Genomic DNA, 21,802 nt, shown 5'->3' on the forward strand with positions numbered 1-21,802 from the left:
TTTATAGCCCTTCTACTCCCTTCCTTTAATATTTTGATGAACTCAAGTGCTAGAGAAAAGATCTTGATACAAAAATCCAAGCAAGAAGAGCAGAGAGATTATAGAGGGAAATTTCTTTGTAAAAAACCAATATATTACTTCAGTAATTAATATTAATGAGTAACATTGTGAACTAGAATTCAGATTTTGGTTATATAATTTTAAAGTTTTGATGGTATTAATTTGCTTCTTAAAGGGAATATATTCACATCAAGAGGAAATGAGAGGATGTTTTTAATTACTACTGTTTTTCTGTCTGTTGTAGTGGGTTTTGTTGGTTGGCTGGTTTTTAATTCAGTTGCTATTACAAAATGGCTAGAGCTAATTCTTACATTCAGTTACCAAAAGGTATTCTGCATGTAGGATACCATTTGGAATACCTATTGCATAAGGAACCACATTTTCAAAAGTGGACCCTATAGTTGTAAGTCTAAATTTGTGTGTAAAATGTTGCTGCTTATGTTTTTGTGTGCCATAATATAAGGATTTGCCTGTCCAAGCTCCATTTTACATACTGAAGTACCTTGTACAGGTCAATCAGTGTTTTTGTGCACACACTGTAGTGATAAGTTTGAGGCCACTTTGGAAATTTAGCCTGAATCATTCCAAGAGCTTGATAATTTTCTCCAGATCAAGAGCACAGGTATCTCACATCAGGTATATTTGGTGAGGGGATACGGAAAAGGAGAGTGCTGCCACCATAGAATTATCTACAGAGCTGATGAGAGTAGGGGACAGAGGGAACAATTGTACTGGGCCCTGAGCTCAGGGGAGCCCCCAAAGCCTCTGTAACATCTGTGTAAATAAAGTGAAATTGGAGAGGGGCGGGACCCAAGCGAAAATAATATACTGGGGCCCCAAATTTCTGTCAAGGGGTCAGCTCGCTGCTACTATGTGGAATCCCCTCTCTGGATGCTCCATGGACATGGAATTCTCATAGGAGTTTTTCCATGCTGGAAGGGGAGGGATAGGAGCTCTTGTTTGTGGCATTCTTCTCTCCATAGACAGTGGATATCCCAGAAAGTATCTCACTTATATTAATGCTATCAACGCAACTTTAATTCAGGCTCTGTACCTCTCCTGAGTGGAATGTTTTGCACAGGTACTAATGTAGATAGCTACCGGGGTAAAAGGAGCCAGAAAAGCAGCCTGGAGGGTCTGTCCCTCAGGACTAGGCTAGACTTCTCTGAATACTGTGGGTCTCAGTGGAGTTGGGAGACAGCACCTCCTCTCATCCTTTGAGGATCCTAAATCCTCTTCCTGTTGGGAGAGTTTTAAGGAAACTCTGTTAGATTTCCCAAATGCAGTGTCCTGACTCTTCTAATGCCTTCTCCTTGGTATTTCTGTGGGTGGGTACAGTTTTGTTCCAAATTAGTAAAGTGACTAATTTGTTTTTAAAGCTATTTTATAATTGCACAGGATCTGTCCAAGGTTAACGTTATTATTCCATCATGCCCTTCTCAATGGGTCTTATGGGATGAAACTGCCTACTATGCTAGTACTTACTATGTAAAAATGCTACTGTGAAATGATAGATTATTTTTATAGACAATGGGGTAAAATTTTAGCTGGAATAAAAATACTAGAAAATGAGCATTTACACACTTTTTACAAGTAGTGAGCCTGCCAAATCTCTCTCTAATTGTTCCGGAGGTTTGGAATGAAGAAATATCATTAAAGATGAACAATATGAGTTCTACTGCAATTTCTGTAGTAATCCCCAGACTTGTTTTCTTTATGTCATGAAAGTTTTAGAAACATAAACAGTACTGAATTGCCACTGGTACTGAATAATATGGCTTTTATTGTTGCCTGGGCTCTTCAATATATTCAAGAAAATAATTTAATTCATTTTATTAAACAGAAGGTTACTAAAGAAGACCATGATCAAGTCAGTTAAAATTTCTCACTATCCTTAATTTATTAGTAAATTCAATATATTTTATTTAAGCAGAATCATATATACTGTATATTAACTTTTCCAGGCAATCTTTACTCAGCACCGAAAGGCCAGATGTATGGGAATTGTAAAAAATCAGGATATGCATAAAAACTGTTCAAGTGCATAAAGCAGCCCCATCTGGAAGACATCTAACAGAAATGAAGTTGTACAAAACCATTCCATTGATAATAAAGCTAATTTTTATGGGTCTGACAAGTATGTAATTATGTTCAGTGGTGCTTTTCAGATTTTATCACAGTCAATAAACCGCAGTGGTAATTTCATTCCCATTTGACATATTTACATGGAAACATTTGATTGGAGGAATTAGTAACCCTGAAAGCCTTGATAGATATGTTTTAATGATCTGTGACCTCCGCAGTCCCTCATCTGTTTATTGTTGCAACAGGCGAGAAGTCGTTCCTGTGTGACCTTTGTGGCTTTGCCGGCGGGACGCGTCATGCCCTCACTAAGCATCGGCGGCAGCACACAGGTCGGTAAAGTTGTCTTTACCCTTTGGTATATTCTCTATAGCAAGGGAGTATCATTCAGACTGGGGAATAAAGCAAGTCAAATAGCACATTACAGCACAAAATAATATATTGGTTCATTGTTTGCTTTCCCTTTTTCATTTTTGTAAAACCTCTACGCCCAGGCTGTATATCAAATGCTATGAGCTATGAGTTTGAGTAATCTTCATTTTAATTTTAAAGCAAGATAAAATTGTAAAGATCAGGTGTCTTTTTTTTTTAATTAATGCTAAGTACAGTAACGACTTTTTTTTAAAGGCCCAAATAGATTACACGCTGCCTGAAGCTTTTGCAAGAATCTGCCTGAGGATCCCTGGGTCCTATTCATTTAGATGAATCCATTATTTTGGACTGAGACATAGTTCAAAGCCAGTGTTGTTTCAGTTGCCCTTTTGCAGTTTTAAGATGGTTTGTAATTAATAGATGCAACTTAAAGAGGTACCACATGGCTTGCATGTAAAGCAGGATTTCTCTTTCAAACTGGTAAAGCTTTCATATCACCTGGTTATAAAAATTTAATATCAGATAAAATTAAATTGAGTCTCTGCTTCAGAAGACTTTAAAAAAAGTATAAGTTTTAAACATTTATTAAAACATTTTACCTTAATTGGGCTTTTTAGTAGTTCACTGTGTTTGATTATTTGAGTAGGTTTTGTTCAAACAGATGCAGGAGCATCACTGTTATATTTATATTAGTGACTCGCATGAGGATAATAAAATATCATCAAGAAGAATAGTGTGTGTTTAAGTCACTATTGTCGAATGTACACTGGACAGAAATTGCTAACAAATGCATGGTTCTAATGGTTGCATTGTGAATTTTCCATGGATTTTGTATTGTGGCACTGTGTAGAATAATCCGATTCAGGACGTTCGCCGTCTTAGAGCAGAATTTCCCTGATAGCACTTACTCTGCTTTCCTGGGGATCCTGAAGCCATGTACTCACAGCCATGTCAGATTATTCAACCAAGTCTGGGTGGAGGGAAGTGCGATGTTCACACAAGGGTGGGGTTTTCAGAGATTGACTGCCAACGTCATGAAGTAAATTTGTTATAAAGATAAATGTACAAGGCCACATTCTCTAGTCACAACTATTCATTTTCACTGAAGTCAATGGGGTTGTCATTTCTGGGAATTAACTTCTGTGGTAGCAAAAAATTTACATATGTGAGAGGTACTTCCTCATTCATTTCCCACTTACTACAGGATGTTTATATATTTAAAGTATTTAAGATGATGCATTTAGAAAATTTTACACTGTATTCTGTCAGTGTGTCACTGTGTCAGTGTATCTAAATTTTAGCAGGAGCATAGTAACTGCTGTAGTTAAAGTCATGTGCTTCCATTCTAACTCCCAATTCTCAATTCCTGATAACTTTCTGAAATGTTCTCTGATTGGGCTGGAATTTACAAAGCCTCATCTCTTCTTGAACATTTATATTATATAATCATATAAGCAGAAACAGTTCAGGAATTTTAGAAGAGGAAAGCTGGGGAAAAAACTGCATTACCATCCTTAACTTTGCCTCTGTGTGAATGCAGATACTGTTTCTCAAATAATGCAAGATAATAGCAACCATATTTTTGCAGCCTTTTCTATAGTTATGTAGTATCTTGCAGTATTGTGTAGTACTCTGCGTTTGTTGCACAGAGTTCATTAAATTAATTTATATGAAATATGTAACAGCACTTCAGTAACAGAGCTAACAGATAGACCACTTACAGACCAAGAATGCAGCTAAAGTTACCTTCATAGTTAGCTGCCTCATTTTCTTCATTATGCATTCTGCAAAATATGTAGTATCTGGGTGCTGATAAAATTATTGGTCAGAATAGAAAAGGTATTATATCAAGTTCCTAAGTTAATGAAGATATATCTGATCAGTATAATACTGAAAGTATTGTATATAAAAACTTACAGAAAATATTTTACAAATTCTACACATATTTATCCTGAGCTACAGAAAAAAGGTTTGTCGTCATATAATGTTTTTAGAGAAGTAAAATATGATCAAAAAATTAAAAACAGTGTCTCAGACCCTCAGAGGTAAATTTGTGTAGCTCTGTTGAAGTCACTGGACAAAGTTTAAGTCAATGGAGCTGCATCAGTTTAAGCCAGCTGAGGGTCTGGTCCTATAGACTATTGTATACACACAAGAGGAAGAGCTAGCGCTGCACATGCAACATAAACTTTTTAATTTATTGAGTTTTGAGTACTTAACCATGCAACCATAACCTTCTCTTAAGTTATTTGTAATAGATTTATTACATAATGATGGCTAAACACATTAGCCAAACTTTCCTACCATAGATGCCTAAAGGTAGGCACCTGAATCTTTCTTTAGGGAACTGAATAAAAATATCCTGATTTTCAGACATCTTGACCATTAGCAGTTTTCAGTGATTTCAGGGAGAGTTTTAGGTACGCAACTTCGCCGAAAATCAGGCCATTTGTATTGTGTCCTAATATATATTTAGATGCCTAAAGTTAGGTTGAAAATATTGGCCATTATAAACAGGTTTGGTCCCAGTGAAATACTTTAAATGCAATTTATTTGCTGGATGTAATCTGCCCTCCTCATGCCACCCAGGTGGAGACTTCCTTGCTATGATCTCAGGCATTGGAGGTTATAGATCATGAAGCTTGCATCCAGCAGGCATACGTTTATATTTTATGTCAGGATTGGAGGCTCGTTATTACTTTGCTATTAACTTTATACTATACAGGACAGTATCTCAGAGACAGAAGGATCTATCTTTTGGGCGTTTATCTGCCTCTGTGGCACAAACAATCGGAGATGATTCTTTAGCAGAAAAATTATCTGTGTCTTCTATTTGTTTCAAAGAAAATGGCACAATATGCCTTTTGTTGGTGTTCTTTTACTTATGCAGATTCCACAATATTCTTGTCCATTGCACAGCTTTATCTCAGTGCTTAGCCACATGCACCACTCTTTATATCTATATTTCCCTTGTGCATCCCTTTGACACCGTTTTCTCTGCACAGAGAATGCCCAAGAAAATTACAATACGTTTTGAAAGGGATTGGAATCAAAAATGGTCTAAATGGCTTAAATAATTCCCTGCTGTTATACAAACTGTCTCGGAGGGTGACACAAAACATCTCCCTATCCAAGATTTATTTTTATCACCTGTCAGAGACCCTTGATTCAAGGGCAAAGGAGCAAATCCTCACATGTAGTTGAGGTGTCTTGACCACTTTAATAAGCTTCCCGTTCTCCCAGCCTCCAGGCATAAGGTGTCTTAGTATCCAGGAGGAATGTTCAGAATATCTGACAGATACCTGACACAGAGGAGGACTGGCTCTCGGACCTGAGAGCGCCTTACCACTTAGCCCTTCATTCTCTTGCTTCTGATGCTTCTTATTCTGTTCCTCCTCTTGGGAACAGAATTGGGCCGGACCGTGCACTTACACTGAGAAATACCAGGCTCTGTAAATAGTTCCATTTTCTTCATGGGAATTATTTGCAGAGGAAAGTACTACTCAACTTGAGTATAGGATTCTGGCCCTTTGTCACTCAGAGGGCAAAACATCTTCCTCAGAAGTCAGTTTGGCAAACAGAGGATGCTACCCATCACAGAATTGTTTATATTTTTAAAATGAGAACGAAAAGGGAATTTAAAAATGTGTTCATGTTAAACAGGAAAGAAATACAATTAATCTCAAGAGGCGGTAAATGTATGCTTTCCACTTTCACTAGCATGGTGCATTGCCACACAGACCTGTTTGGCATAGGTATGCTCAGTTGCACAGTACCACGCATGTCAGTACTGAGAGAGGGGAAAAATTCAACCCAGAAATGGTATCATTTTCTTACTAAAGAAGTCTGCAACCTCTGATTTGTTGGTTGACATCTCTAGTCTATGGTAAAAAAAAAGTATCTAGTTAGTAAGTATACTGCTTCTCTGTACAGTATGGTCTTTGAATGTAAAATGGACTATGGCTTTCACTGACTTTGACTTAATAAGGGGATGTCATGAGTCTCTCTGGTGGTCCACCAAGAGCTTTTCCGGCAGTTCTACAGTGGATTAGCATACAAAGTTCTATAATGTGCTTCATCAGCTACATAAAGACTAATGGCCTCATTTTTTGGAAGTGCTGAGCATCCCCACCTCTGGCTTAAGGCAATGAGAACTACAGGTGCTCATTACCTCTGAAGTTCAAGCCATAGTCTTTTCCATTGTAAAGAGACCTTATTAGAATGATGACTCTGTCCTTGTTGAACACTTATTGAACAAAGAAATACATTTTATGTGTTATCAGAAACTGGATCAAAAAGCCAAGTCAGTGTCTTTAAACAGCTTTTGCTGGCTGACACAAAGCAGGACACTGATTTAATGTGGTAAATAGAGCCCACCTCACTGGGTTGCAGTAATGTTTATGAAGTAATGTCAATGAGTTGGAGGGGAGGTTTCCATCCCACCAATTGTCATGGATTCCCCCTGAGCCAATGCTGTTTACTCTCACTTTGTGCAATTGAGAGAATCTGTCCTCAAGGGAGACATGAAAGTTATATTACAACTTTTAGTGACAGCCTGCATATAAAATTAGTTTCCATTAGGGCTGTCAAACAATTAAAAATAAGTCACAATTAATCGCAAGATATAAAAAAAATAGTCATGATTAATTGCAGTTTTAATTACACGATTAAACAATAGAATACCAGTTTAAACTTCTTATAAATATTTTTGGATGTTTGTCTACATTTTCCAAATATATTGATTTCAATTACAGCACAGAATATGAAGTGTACAGTGCTTACTTTGTATTATTATTTTTATTACAAATATTTGAACTGTAAAAAGATAAACAAAAGAAATAGTATTTTTCAGTTTACCTCATAAAAGTACTGTAGTGGAATCTATCATGAAAGTGCAACTTACAAATGTAGATTTTTAATTTTTTTTACATAACTAAAACAAAACAATATAAAACTTTAGAACTTACAAGTCAACGCATGAAGGGGCATACGAATATTTAGCGTATCTGGCATGTAAATACTTTGCAACAGCGGCTACAACAGTGACATGTGAATGCCTGTTCTCACTTTCAGGTGACGTTGTAAAAAAGAAGCAGGCAGCGTTATCTCCCATAAATGTAAACAAACTTGTTTGTTTTAGGGATTGGCTGAACAAGAAATAGGACTGAGTGAACTATTTTTTTAATCTAGCTAATTTGTTTTGTGTTAATTGCATGCATTAACTGTGATTAATTGACATATGCTACTTTTGTAATTTCAGTAAAGTACACCACCGTAGTAGAGTAATTGGGGATGGTACCCTTATTGTTTATGGCAGCTCCTGAACTTATTGCAAAGCCTAAGCAGTTTGTGTTTTTGTTCAAATGTTTTCATGAATTTTTGAAGATGGTGACTTACACTTTTCACATAGATCACTGTTTGTATGATCAGTTCCATTCGCTCACTTCAATCTTGTACTTCTCAAGACATTTATAGGTCAATGTAATAAAGAAAGAAAATTTAATAATGTATGTATTTTTATCCAGTTGAGTGACTCACTTTGTGTTTCTATTTCTCATGTGAACTGCTCTTTGACTTTAATGTGCAGTTACATTACTTGGCATTGAATTAAATGTATAATGTATCCTCTTCCCACACCCAAGCTAAAAAAAAGTGGAATTCTATGTAAGGTATAGCACAGTAAGTATTGTGCTGTTTCATTAAATGGTTATTTTTCATTTCCATTTAAGTCATTAGGAGAGTGTGAAACTTAATTACAGCAGACTTTCAGTGATAGATAAGGATTGAAATCCAGGTGTCTTAAACTTTCTCATACTGTGGACCATATTTTACAAGAAGGATTGTCTCATGGCCTTTTTCCTCTCTCATTCATGAACACACAGACCGTGCGTCCCCATCACAATCACAGTTTGCAGTCAAATAACAGCTCTGTAGCAATTACTGCAATTTCTCTTTTGGAAAAATGTGTTAGGAAAGTATGTATGAAATTTGTGGATGCCTTTTATACAATAAGGGGTGATTCTTGTTTTCTCAGTTCTTTGTATGTAACAGTGACCATCTACTAATGGCAAATAGGCTGTCTCTGTTTCAAGCTGTTTTTGCAAGCCTTTGGACTCCTCTTCACAGTGAAAAGCCTGATCAATTGTAGAAGCGGCTGGAAATCAGGAACATGACTAGCAGACCATAGTTTGGGTTGTCCACTTGTTTCAAACATGATAATTTGATAAACAGAACTTTAAAATATATGGTCTATAGTAATTATTTAGGGCTCTGTTTGCACGCGGAGCCCTAAATAATACGATAGGGATGAGACCTTTTCCACCCTGTTAACACTATGTGTGTTTTGTTAAAGGCATTTCCATAATAGCATTTTAAAAGTTTTAAAGTTCATTCACCTCAAAGCTGGATCAGCAACAGCATATTCCCATACCCATAAGTACTGTGTGTAGTCTGTAAACAAAAAATAATTTAAGCATTCTTAATCAAGAATCATGCCCTTACTATTTATTATTATTGTATTATTTTAGTAATGATTAAAATCATTTATATATCGTCATAAATTTACAATGCAGTTTATGAGTGCAGAAAGGTATGCTCTGCATCCCAAAGAACTTATGGTCAAAAGAGACAATGTATGAAGAACAGCTTGTATTTAGGAAAGGGAGCATTTGAACGTTATTTGTGAACAGAAGATGATAGGACAGAGGACACCTAGAGGATAAGAAGAAGGGGACTATTTTAGATGTAAACTGAGAGTGGGAGAAAGACATGGAGCAGACAAGGAAAGGGTTAGGAAAAGTGTAAGGAGTGGGAGGAGGAAATAAAAGCTAAGATTTAGGTGGGACAAGATCACATATAGAGGCTTGAAGATGAAGCCAATCAAGAAACATAAGGAAAACTGGCCAGAATTGCAGGATAGGAAGAGAACTTTGAATAGAGTGAAATGAGGAGAGCTGAGCAGTGCGGAAAACCAGAGAGAAGGTTATTATAGGTGAGGTTGGTAGCACTGCCTATTATTAAGGCTGCCTGACACTTCCCTTTATAAGACCCTGTTTTCAGTTGCTTATAAATTTGCCAAACTTTAGTCATTTAGGCTGAAATTTTCCATGCTGAGTGGCTTAAATGGCTAACTGATACTCAATTCAGAAGTAATTTGGACTCTGGCTACCTGAAAAACTCATCTCTTTTCCTGTGTGACACATTGACAGTTGTGATTAGACAAAGTACTGGAGATTACAGGCCTTTGGTTTAAGCAAGAGAGGGCTAACAGAGATGTGTCCTTTTGACTTTCTCCCTTGATTTGATGGACCCTGTGTTTGATCACCTTTCAGGCTTTCCTGGGCAATCATCTCATTTCTCAGGCTTTTCTGGAGGTTGTAGTTATTAAAGCTAGAGGTGAGGGAGAGGAGAGTAGTTTCTTTGCATGGGCTGGGAAGCTTTCGAAGTATTTTGACCTGTTCAGTCTCCAAATATGTAGCCAAAACAAAAAGTTTCCCAAATTTCCCCTCACTATTTTTAAGCTAAAATTCTGTAAAACTTTCTAGTTGTCTTAGTAATGACAAAAAATGGTAAACTTTGTCTAAGGTATAAGGGGCAAACCTCAAATCATCAAAATTCCCTCTTGCCCCAACAGTCTGAACAGGAAAATTTCTGATACAAAGTGATAAACCCATCCTCCATTGTAACTGTATGTGTAGCAGAGTGCTGGGTACTCCCTGTTGCACATCATTCTGCACCATTTCTGCAGCAAATTGGAAACTGAGGCTGCCAGAGATGTATAAGGATTATAATTGAAAACTCTGGTTGTGACTTCCATGAATTTCAGGGGGTTGCTTAAATTTGCCGTAAAATCCAGTGCTGCCTGTAGCTGGGCACGCCTTTGCTCCTGTCTTCTTGCCACAGACTCCAATAGTTGTGCATTCACAGAGCCATTTATTTGAGTTCCCTTCACCATCGCCACTACAGTACCTGTGCAAGAGTCCATTTACAACATCCCCCGTGCTTCTGTCCCCCTTCTCAAAACCTGTCAGGAGCAGAGGTCTCTCTTCACTGAGGCCTCTGTGAGACTGGGCTCAGCAAGCCTGCTCCTCTTTCTCCCCTGGCACTTCCTTCCTTTGTTTCTTTGTCCGTCTGGACTGATTGGCCAGGCCAATTATCTAATTACCTCAGTTGGTTTTCTTCAGGGGAACTAACTGGTGTCTGAGGCTATGTCTACACTACGAAATTAGGTCGTAATTAGGTTATAGAAATTAGGTCGAAATTAGGTTGTAGAATTTGGTTTTGTAGAAAGTGTTTTTACACAGTTGATTGTGTGTGTCCCCACACAAATGCTCTCAGTACATTTAGTCAGCATTTAGTCGGCGGAGTGCGTCCACAATAGCGAGGCAACTGCCGACTTCCGGAAAGTTGCACTGTGGGTAGCTATCCCACAGTTCCCGCAGTCTCCGTCACCCATTTGAATTCTAGGTAGAAATCCCAATGCCTGCTGGGGCAAAAACATTGTTGCAGGTGGTTCTGGGTACATATCGTCAGGCACCCCCTTCCCTCCCTCTCTCCGTGAAAGCAATGGCAGACAATCATTTCGCGCCTTTTTTCCTGGGTTACCTATGCAGGCGCCATACCATGGCAAGCATGGAGCCCACTCAGCTCATAGTACCGTATGTCTCCTGGGTGCTGGCAGACGTGGTACTGCATTGCTATAAAGCAGCAGCTCATTGCCTTTTGGCAGCAGACAGTGCAGTATGACTGGTAGCCATCGTCGCCGTATTCCAGGGTGCTCTTTTAGCCGACCTCGGTGAGGTTGGTCAAGGGCGCTTGGGCAAACATGGGAGTGACTCAGCCAGGTCATTTCCCTTTTAAGTTTCGTCTCATGGCGATTCAGTCCTGTCGGCAGTCCTACTGCACCGTCTTCTAATGAGCAGCCAGGAGACGACGATGGCCAGCAGTCATACTGCACCGTCTGCTGCCAGCAAGATGTATAAAGATAGATGAAGTGGATCAAAACAAGAAATAGACCAGATTTGTTTTATAATCATTTTCTCCTCCCTTCCTCCCTCCCTCTGTGAAATCAACAGCCTGCTAAACCCAGGGTTTTGAGTTCTATCCTTGAGGGGGCCATTCTGTTTCTCCTTGATGCAAAGCCACCCCCTTTGTTGATTTTAATTTCCTGTAAGCCAACCCTGTAAGCCATGTTATCAGTCACCTCTCCCTCCGTTAGAGCAACGGCGGACAATTGTTTCACGCCTTTTTTCAGCGCAGATGCCCCGGCACTGGGAACATGGAGCCCGCTCAGATCACCATGGCAATTATGAGCACTATAAACACCATGCGCGTTATCCAGCAGGATATGCAAAACCATAACCTGCAAGAAAAGCAAAACCAGGCGAGGAGGAGGCGACTGCAGCGCGGTGACGAGAGTGATGAGGACATGAACATGGACTTCTCACAAAGTACGGGCCCCTGCAATGTGCACTTCATGGTGTCAATTGGGCAGGTTCACGGCGTGGAACGCCGATTCTGGGCCTAGGAAACAAGCACAAAGTGGTGGGACCACATAGTGTTGCAGGTCTGGGACGATTCCCAGTGGCTGCGAAACTTTCACATGCATAAGGGCACTTTCATGGAACTTTTTGACTTGCTTTCCCCTGCTCTGAAGCACAAGAATACTAAGATGAGAGCAGCCCTCACAGTTGAGAAGCGAGTGGCGATAGCCCTGTGGAAGCTTGCAATGCTAGACAACTACCGGTTAGTCGGGAATCAATTTGAAGTGGGCAAATCTACTGTGGGGGCTGCTGTGATGCAAGTAGCCAACGCAATCACTGAGCTGCTGTTATCAAGGGTAGTGACTCTGGGAAATGTGCAGGTCATAGTTAATGGCTTTGCTGCAATGGGATTCCCTAACTGTGGTGGGGCGATAGATGAAACCCATATCCCTATTTTGGCACCGGAGCAAAGTACATAGTACAAGGCAGTGAGTACATAAACCGAAAGGGGTACTTTTCAATGGTGCTGCAAGCACTGGTGGATCACAAGGGATGTTTCACCAACATCAACATGGGATGGCCGGGAAAGGTACATGACGCTCGCATCTTCAGGAACTCTGGTCTGTTTCAACAGCTGCAGCAAGGACTTACTTTCCAGAGCAGAAGATAACCATTGGGGATGCTGAAATGCCTATAGTTATCCTTGGGGACCCAGCCTACCCCTTAATGCCATGGCTTATGAAACCATACACAGGCACCCTTGACAGTAGTCAGGAGCTGTTCAACTATAGACTGAGCAAGTGCAGAATGGTGGTAGAGTGTGCATTTGGGCATTTAAAAAGCGCACTGGTACAGTTTACTGACTCGGTTAGACCTCAGCGAAACCAATATTCCCATTGTTATTACTGCTTGCTGTGCGCTCCACAATATCTGTGCGAGTAAGGGGGAGACGTTTATGGCGGGGTGGGGTTTATGGCAGCCTTATCACCGCCCCTCAGGCTTTCCTTGAGTGGGTCCTGTGGGAGGGTACTCCCCGCCCACCCCTCACCCCTGGCCATCTGAACCTTGTTATTGGGCCCCATGAGCCAACCCAGCCCCCGCCCTTCTGCAACCAGAGCTGACTGTGCAAACTGCAGCCAGTTCATTTCCGAACCACACCCAGGACACACCTATGCAAGTTTGTGCTCCATACCTTTCACTTCCTCACCCTCGTGTCCTGTCCCGACACAAAGTGGCGGGCTCTTCTACCATCTGTGGAGGGTGAGGAAGCCCGGTGGGCCTGTATTCCACATTTGCTCCCCGGCCTGCCAGGGATATTAGTTGGTGGCTCCTTCATGTAGCTGTGAGCGCGGGCATGTACCTGCATGGTTCACCCCTTTCCCCAATACCTGCCCCTTCTGTGCCATGAGAGAGACCCTGGTGAACATTTATCTTGAGTATTCCAGGTTGCATCTCCTTTTCCGGCTCCTCCAGAACCTTGTCCTCAGGGTCTGGCTGCACTCCCCTCCCCCCCCTTCATCTCCTGATATCCATGGCCCCACAAAGTTGCAAGACCCCCTCGTCAGCCTCCTCCTGGTGCTAGCCAAAGTTTCCATCTGTAAAACCAGGAGGAGGATGCTGGATGGGGAGGTGCTCTACAACTGTGGGACCATTTCTGTTCCTCCTTATGATCACGCATCCAGGCAAAGTTCCTCTAGGCTGCGTCCACTGGCTCCCTTCACAGCTTTGAGGAGCAGTGGCACAGTCCAGCGTTGTCTGTTTGGTGTCTCCTTCCAGTTCCTTGTTTGTGGCCCTCTGACCTCACTCCTGTTCCTGTTTGTTTGGGGTTTTTTTGTATTAGTTGTCCCCCGAAATTATTTGAGCCCTGGGTTTAGTCACTCTTCCCCCGAGTCAGCTTGCGCCTGCCCACCCCACAGGAGCTCAGTAGGTGTTCATTCCCTGTATTCTGCCACAGCAAACGGGGAATTGTGCTGCAAAGTTTAGAGCTGTTGCGGAGGCATGAAGGACCGATTTGAAATGAAGTAAGCAGTATGGAAATAGTGGAAACTGACCTGGGGGTGTGTGAGAATGAGCATAGGCACTTGAGGGTAGCACAGTTTGGGAGTGGGAATATTAGATATCAGGAGGAGAGGGGAAACAGTTGTGGGGAGAGAGATGAGGATGGGACCAAGCAGTTAGGAGGGGAAGTGATTGTAGAAGAAGCAGAAGCAGTTGGACCAAGCATGGGGGGAATGGTTGGGAGGTAGCAGCAGTACGTACTTCTTCCTTGGCCGTGGCTGTGGAAAAAGTAATTTGGGCTTCTTTTTGCCTCCCTATCACTTTAGCCTGGGATGTTATGGTTTTGGTTGAGACAAGCTTATCTATCAAGTGAAGCGAAAAGTTTTCTTATTGACTTGGTTTCATACATAAATATTTTTCCCCTTGGTGCAGCCTCTAAGAGCTATTGAGAACGTTAGGCAGTCAGTTTTTCCCAGTTCATTTGGCCTTTTGTGTTGCTGAGATGTATTTTCTGTCAAGTGAAATTTACACAAACTGTACCTGACAGGAACACTTAGCCACAAGGATTTCCTAAGGAGAAACTTCCTCATGCGGTGGTGAGGATTATTCATTTTTCTTTTGGTCATGATGGAATTTCCAAACTCTACTGGCTAGAGTGGAACCTCGCTGATCTGTCAGCCTCACTGGCTCTGCCTCAGCATTGCAGCAGAACTTTCCTGAGATGTGTTAAAGTGGACCTCAAACCAGAAAATCATTTTCAGTGCAGATTTGCTGGTTTCCAGTTTACAAAGGTGCAGTTTAATAAGGTTCAAATGTATATTAAATGAAAACTGCTAGAAGGAAGGAAGACCCTTCTCTGTCATTCTTGTAGCTGTGTTACTTAGGCTTCAGAAATATTACTATCTTCTTTAATTCTCAAAGAGAAAACAAACCAGGAGTTGGGACAGGAATTTTCAGTTCAAGAATAGGTTGTTGAAATAGTGTTAAGTATCCCAGAGAGTTTAATTGGAAAAGAAGCCACTGTCAGTCAAACAGTTGGAAGAATCACTTTCTTCAGAGAAGAAGAGATTGGGTATTTGACAGGAAAGTCTCGTTTGGAGCAGGAAAGGCATATTTGCCAGCAGTCCCAATTTGTCCAGCACAATCCTGGGTTTCCCTCACCCCCTGGCCAGGGAACAGGAGCTGAAAAATAGTAGCTGAAATTCTCTCCAAGAGCTACTAAAAGCAATTGTTCTAAGTCTTGAAGCTACCTCTCCTTTGCCTACTTCTCCCCAGTTCCCATGCAGGTTTCCCATCTTCTTTCTCTACAACAGTCTTTCAGAGCCTAAGAAGCCTACAGTCTGGGCTTCTCCTGCTTTGGCTAGTTAGAAATATGAGGATTAATCCTAGCTTTCATTTGGGAAATATATATGTGGGGCTGGTATGACCGTCTGTTATTAATATTGTCTAACACTTCCCATTTTAAGACCCTGTTTTCAGTTGCTTATAACTTTGCCAAACCTCAACTGTTTGGGTTAAATTTTCCATGCCAGGTGTCTGCCTAAGGCTAGTTTTTTAAGATTGCAGCCAAAACAGTTTAGTTGTTTCTGAGAATGAGGCTAGGAAAAAAATACGTTGCTTTGCCCATATTAAAAAAATTCTGGCGTCCTTTACTTCGAAAATGTTTTGCACTCCCTGCTTTGGAGCAGGCACTTGATATTTGGCAGGTGGCCTTTATGTTAGGGGATATTCCTGTCGCTGTCCCAATGAAAATCTGACCAAATTTGGCTAAGTTATAAACCTTAGAAAAAAATTGCCATTTGCACATGCTCAGTAGAGACTTCTTAGATTTTAGTAATGAAATTCCCCAAAGGTTCCATCCACACTGGGCATGCTCCAGCCTGGAGCTGAGCAGGGACTTTCTCTGCAATTGAAGGCCTGGGCTGCTGCAGGCTGGGCCAGGTACGGCTGGAACTGAGAGCAGGGAGCCCGTTTCCTCTGTGCTCTTAGTGACTCTCCACACCCCCACGCCCTACTGGGCCCAGGAGTAGGAAGGGAGAAGCTACTTGATATGAATTCAGAAAGGACAAGAGCTGGATGTGGCTAAGCAGGCAACCAGGGAGTAGGACTGGGACAAGGAGCCTTCTGGGGGAGATTGGGATTGCAGGCTGGTGGTGTGGGAAGAGGGAAACTGGGTCTGGGAGGTGGGGTAAGAGGGAGACTGCAGCTGGCTTGGAAGCAGTTTGGGTCTGAGTACCTGTGGGGTGGAGGGAAAGAGGTGAGAGAGGATGGGAGACATATCTGAAGAGGAATGTTGGTGTAGGAGCGGAATTGGAAGAAGCAGGGAATAGAGACTGGGATATGGAGCCAGTGGGAGAGGGGACTTTGATTGGATGGGAAGCCTGGGGTGGGAGGGAGATTGGAACTGGGAGCCCCTAGGGACAGGCAATGTCGGGGGAAGGGCAATTGAAGGTTGGGAGAAGGGGAAACACATTGGCTGGGACTGGCTGGGCAAAGCAGAGCGGGGTGGGGGGAGAAAGAGAGAGACTGGGAGTCTGGGTGGAAATTGGGACCAGGACAGTGAGTCTGGGTGGAGAAACTAAAGCTGTCTGGGCAAGAGACTGCATGGTGGAAAGTGAAACTGACAAAAGCTTTCCAGGAGAGCTGGTGGGGCTGAGTGCCATGACTCTGCCTCAGTAGCTTCCAGCCTGCTCCCCCAGCTGCAGGGACGGAGATACTGGGCATCCCTACTCTCTGTCACTGTGACCCCAGAGGTGGGGATGCTGAGCACCTTGGCTCTCTGACTCTGCAGCCAGGCTGGAAGTCTCTTGTCTTTTTCACTTGCTGCCTGAAATTGACCAGCACTTTCTGGCCAGGCAGCCAGGAGGCTGAAAAACTCTATTTTGATTCTCCCAAAACAATTTTTTCTCCAAAACCCCTGTCCTGCTAAAGAAAATTTTATTTTTTGCCATTTTATCCTGTTTTGTGACAAAAAACCAATTCAAAAAAACAAAATTTTTCACAAGAAGGGATTTACGTTTTCCATCCTGCTCTAGCTCCAGGTATATTATGAAAGAGGCAGAGGACTACACAAAGAGAAAGAATGGTTTCATTATTAAGACAGTCAAATGCTACCCTGGAGAATTGGATTCTATCTCTCACAGTGCCCCAGAGTTCCTGTGTGATACTGGGCAAGTCTCTTAAACCCAGCTTTCAGAGATGCTTACTAATTGCGTATTCCTCATTTTATAGGTGTTCAGTTTGAGACCTGATTAGCAGAAGTCACAGCTGCAGCTGAAGTCAATGAGAATTAAATTGCTGTATAATGCTAGGTACTCTGAAAAAATCAGGTCTTAGTTGTCTCAACTTGGGCACCCAAAATGAATGGAAACTTTTGACTTTGATCTCTCTGTGCCTCAGTTCCCCATCCAAATGGAATTAAAACCCCCAACCCCTTGTTTCACAGAGGTTTTGTGAAGATAATTGATATTTGTGAAGCATGCACTGTAATGATGAGCACCACAGAAAAGCCCATGAGGAAATTAATCAATCTGTCTTCAGAGTTTGCATAGTGTGCAGTAAATAACGTCTCGGGGCCCACATTGAACAACCAGAATAAAACAAAATATTGAATACCTGCTCATTAAGAGAGCACTGCTGTTCTGTACAGTATATGAGGCAGAGGTCCTATGGAAATAATGGCCTGTGATCATGTAATTAAAGACTTATCATAATGCATGCACATTAATTCTGCAACATTAATGCAGTGTTAATTCTGGCAGTTCCTAACTTTTGAATGCTTGACCATTCCACCTTAATAGTGTTATTTTAAACTAGTGATTTTGTGTGCTTTTTATTCTTTGTTTTCAGAAGGAATCCTTAAAAATGTAGAAAACAATGTGAACTGATCCCTAGACTTGAAAATTTATCACTGATTTTTCCTAACTATGGCTGCAGGACCTTCAATGTTAGAGTGCATCCCAAATTGGTTTGCAGCTGTGGTGTGCAGAGCTGCTTAGGCTGCTGCTGATAACTGGACTAAGGCTGCCTCAAGATCTCTTCAAGTCAGCTGCTAGCGATCTTAGCAGCCAGTGTGACCTCTGACCACTAAGAGAAACTGGGTAGCATGAGTGGCAGAGTGGTGTTGTGGGTAAAGCAAAGGATAGAAAACTACAGAATCCCATGCTCTGGCACTGACTCCAATGATTGAGTGACTTAACTTTTCTTCGTTAGTCCAGCTATAAAACGAGGCTGATGATTTTTGCTATTCTTTTCCTTGTCTCCTCTGGTTTCCCATCCCTACTTATCTCTCTTTTTCATGATGGACGCTGCATTGATGAGTCCAATAAAGCAGCACTATACTGACTCCCTTGTTAGTAGTGCACTTTCAGGAAGGAGGAAGAAGGGCTTCACATCTGAGCCCAGTGCGATAGTTCCTCCTCCCTGGCAGGCAAGCAGGCTGCTCTACTGCCACGTGAGGAAGCAGCCAGCAAGTAAGGTAGATAACTTGTAATGAGAGTTACTGCAGGAGTATTTTGTAATTAAGAAGAGGCTCGTTATATTTGAAACTGCAGATTGTATTTGCTCTTCTGCTGCATGTGAACTGAAAATGTGGCTCAGGGAGTTTTCTATAAGTTAAAATTATTAATGCTTGTATTTTCTTGTCCTCTTTCAGGAGAGAAACCATTCAGATGTGATGAGTGTAATTTCGCTTCCACAACACAGTCACATCTGACACGACATAAGCGTGTCCATACTGGTGAAAAACCCTACAGATGTCCCTGGTGTGACTACAGGTAACAAGTCATTAATAATAAAGTGATGAAAGAAGTTAAGGTGATCTGATGAAGTTCATTTGAAGTCACCAGTGAAAATATATTGCCATTAAAATTCCATCAGTGCAGCAGTAATTGCATATTAAATTAGGAGGTAACTTAAAAATTAGTCTCATAGTATTCAGATATTACTTTAAAAAAAGAAATACAAATGAAAACTTTTTAGTGCTAACACTGTAATGCTAATATCGAGTGTTGGTTTCACAGATGCTCTGGTGTCTATTAGAATTCTCCCTGGTGAGACTACTTATCTGCATTGCCTTTTCAAATCAACTCTGCTTTTGAAAATTTTCTCGGTTGAGTTGCAGCCATTCCACCAAGAAAGAAAAGCTGCCCCAAAAGGCTTAGCAACCTGAGCACCCATCAAATACATATTTAAAGTGGAAGCAACTTGAGTTAGTTAAAGTTTCTACTAGCGTTTTTCCTTCTTATTGCCAGACTAGTTGATCAGACAAGGTTGGAAGAAGAGCATTCTGAGTGGCAAAGTCCCATAAGATACTGCCCTAAAAGGCATCCTGTTTTGTCCATATCATGGCTGCATTGTTAAGCATGCAAAAGTCAGGAAAAGAGAGAAATTAAGGTTATCTGTGCAAGCTTAACTCAGCCACATAAGCCTTATATACATTACAATGCAGTTCTTTATTAAATCGTCATATGCTATTTTACAAATGCAGTGTAATATATGCTTTCTCTTTGATTGCGTTTTTGACATCTTTTTGCATTGTGTACTATTCTGTGTATGCTATACAAAGAGTGCACGAAAATCATTCACATGCAGCTTACGAGAATTAACTTTCAAAATTTTAGAAATGAATAATATATTTGGGAAAGAGTATGTGATCATGTCATTAAAGGTTATCTCAGTGCATATACATAAGGGGAAAGTTAAACTTGGTGAGTGCAATTCCGCAGCATTTCTTGACTTGTGAGTCCTAAGCATACAACCATCAAATTCTTTTAACCTAACTTTTTTTAATGGAATTTCCTAGTGTTTAAAAAAGAAAAAATATAATAAAAGTTAGATACTTCCAGAGTGCCTTGTCCCATGGAGCATGAGGTAGATACTTGAGTTGGTACCTCCTGTACTGCACGCATTAGGAGCTATACAGTTTCTGCATTACAAGTGCAAACTGAGGGCACCATTGAAGTAAATGGGAGTCTTTCCAATGACTTCAATGAGCTTTGGATCAGGCAGCAAAGGCAGGGCTTTGTATTGGGCTCTACATCACTGAATGCTTATCTTCGAAGAGGCACATGGAAGGTGAGGACTTACAAGGATTGCAGTGAGTATGACAAAATGAGCAATGAATGAGGTAAAGGCTCCTGGGGAATGCTGTCCCATTCACAATGCACCTTAAAAGGGGCCTCATCTTGCAAACCTTCACTCTCATGAGCAGTCCCTACTCAAAGGAGTAGTCCCATTGGCCTCAACTAGGAAATAAGAGAAAAGTTTTGGTGATCTAATGAGATGCATTTGAAATCACCAGTGAATGGGAGTGCTACTCATTGCTCATGTACGAGTTTGCGGGTTTGGGCCCTGAGTGCACAGTGCACGAATGGACAGCTCCTCTAGAGCTTTACCTTTTTCACTGCTCATGACACAAAATGCATATCTTACATATTGATTGCAGTTTTGTAGCTGTGTTGGTCCCAGACAAGGTGAGTGACGTAACATCTTTTATTGGATCAACTTCTGTCGGTGAAAGAGTCACGTTTTCGAGCTACACAGACCTCTGTTTCAGGTTTGGGAAAGGTACCACAGTGTCCTAGATATTGTGTCAGATAAGATGTGCAGTGAATGAGGCTAAACTGCTGGCCAGGGACAATTTTCCAAATACTCTAGAGATCCCAGGACACAGAAGGTTTTTTTCAGTATTCTAGTGTGTTTGTGGTTATTTTCTTAGAGAAGAGACAGAGCAAAGAAAATAGCCTAAAATTCATCAGAGTGCATAGAAAACCCTCTGGCAGCCCCCACTTCCTCATTTATTTGGAAATAATTGTCCCATTACAATAGTATTTCAGATCTCCTCTGTCACGGCTCCTTTCTGGGCCAAGGTGACTGACTCTTTGTCCACATGGAGGGTGGACTCTTAAGGTACCTACTCATGTTTCTTGGGTCCAGCAGGAGATTCCTTATGAGCGCTGGCAGTGATGTGCCACAAGTACTCCCGTTCTTTTTGCGGATACAGACTAACACGGCTGCTACTCTGACACCTGAAATTAGAGCTGTTGCTGCTGCAGTTGAGAGGCAGAGAGGTACCCTGCAAAGCTGCTGAGGAGCCAGGAGTGGGACTGCTGTGCCTAGAGTTCAGCATCTCTATATCTGCCTGCCAGCTTCCACAGTCCTGGGATAATAGCCAAGGCTGTTGGCAGCTATGTTTTCTCCACTCCATCTTCCTCTCTTTCCTTTCCTTTCCTTTTTCCTTTTTCCTTTTTTTTTTTTTTTTTTTCTCTTTTCTCAAACATTTCTTGGCTAACATATTGCCCTCCTCTTAGTTCTCTCACTCCTGTGCTGGGACTCAACATGTGGTGCTCTTCACACTGATTCAGTTGTAAGCCAACACCTCAACATGTGTTATTGTAGGTGCCACCTTTTGGAAGACCATGAAATTAAGGCTGTAACTATTTGTAGGCATTAGAGAACTTTTTGCAGTAGTAGACATGATAACCTTCATGTGTTCTGCTCAGACTCTCATGTTGGTAATTATATCCTGCCAGTCTACTGTAAGTTCCCCCAGAACAAGTGGTTAGGTTATTGTTGGACTACCTTAAATACTATTTTGTGGTAACTCTTGGCAAATGCAGACTTTTTAATTGTAATCACTTTTGTTTGAATGAGAGGAGTATTCTTTAGTTTGTGTGTAGAAATACAGTAGTGTTGCTTGCACTCTTTTACATCTGCTTTCAGAGGTGGATGACATGATCTCTGCATGCATTCCATAAGAGACAAGCTGGGTGAGGTAATATCTTTTATTGGACCAACTTCTGCTGGTG

At 41.3% G+C, this 21,802-nt stretch overlaps 1 protein-coding gene across 11 annotated transcripts in view; it reads left to right on the forward strand.

Annotated features, from left to right (window-relative positions):
- The window catches only part of ZNF407 (zinc finger protein 407), a 456,036-nt gene that overhangs the window by 272,047 nt on the left and 162,187 nt on the right, over window positions 1–21,802 (forward strand). For all 11 annotated transcript variants that reach the window (XM_007054594.4, XM_037892933.2, XM_037892939.2 and 8 more), the window contains exons 6-7: window positions 2,391–2,474; window positions 18,649–18,769. In XM_007054594.4, the coding sequence (XP_007054656.2) occupies window positions 2,391–2,474; window positions 18,649–18,769 (205 nt within the window). The remainder of the gene's footprint in view (window positions 1–2,390; window positions 2,475–18,648; window positions 18,770–21,802) is intronic.

The sequence above is a fragment of the Chelonia mydas genome, chromosome 2 (genome assembly GCF_015237465.2).
Source record: "Chelonia mydas isolate rCheMyd1 chromosome 2, rCheMyd1.pri.v2, whole genome shotgun sequence".
NCBI lineage: Eukaryota > Metazoa > Chordata > Testudines > Cheloniidae > Chelonia > Chelonia mydas.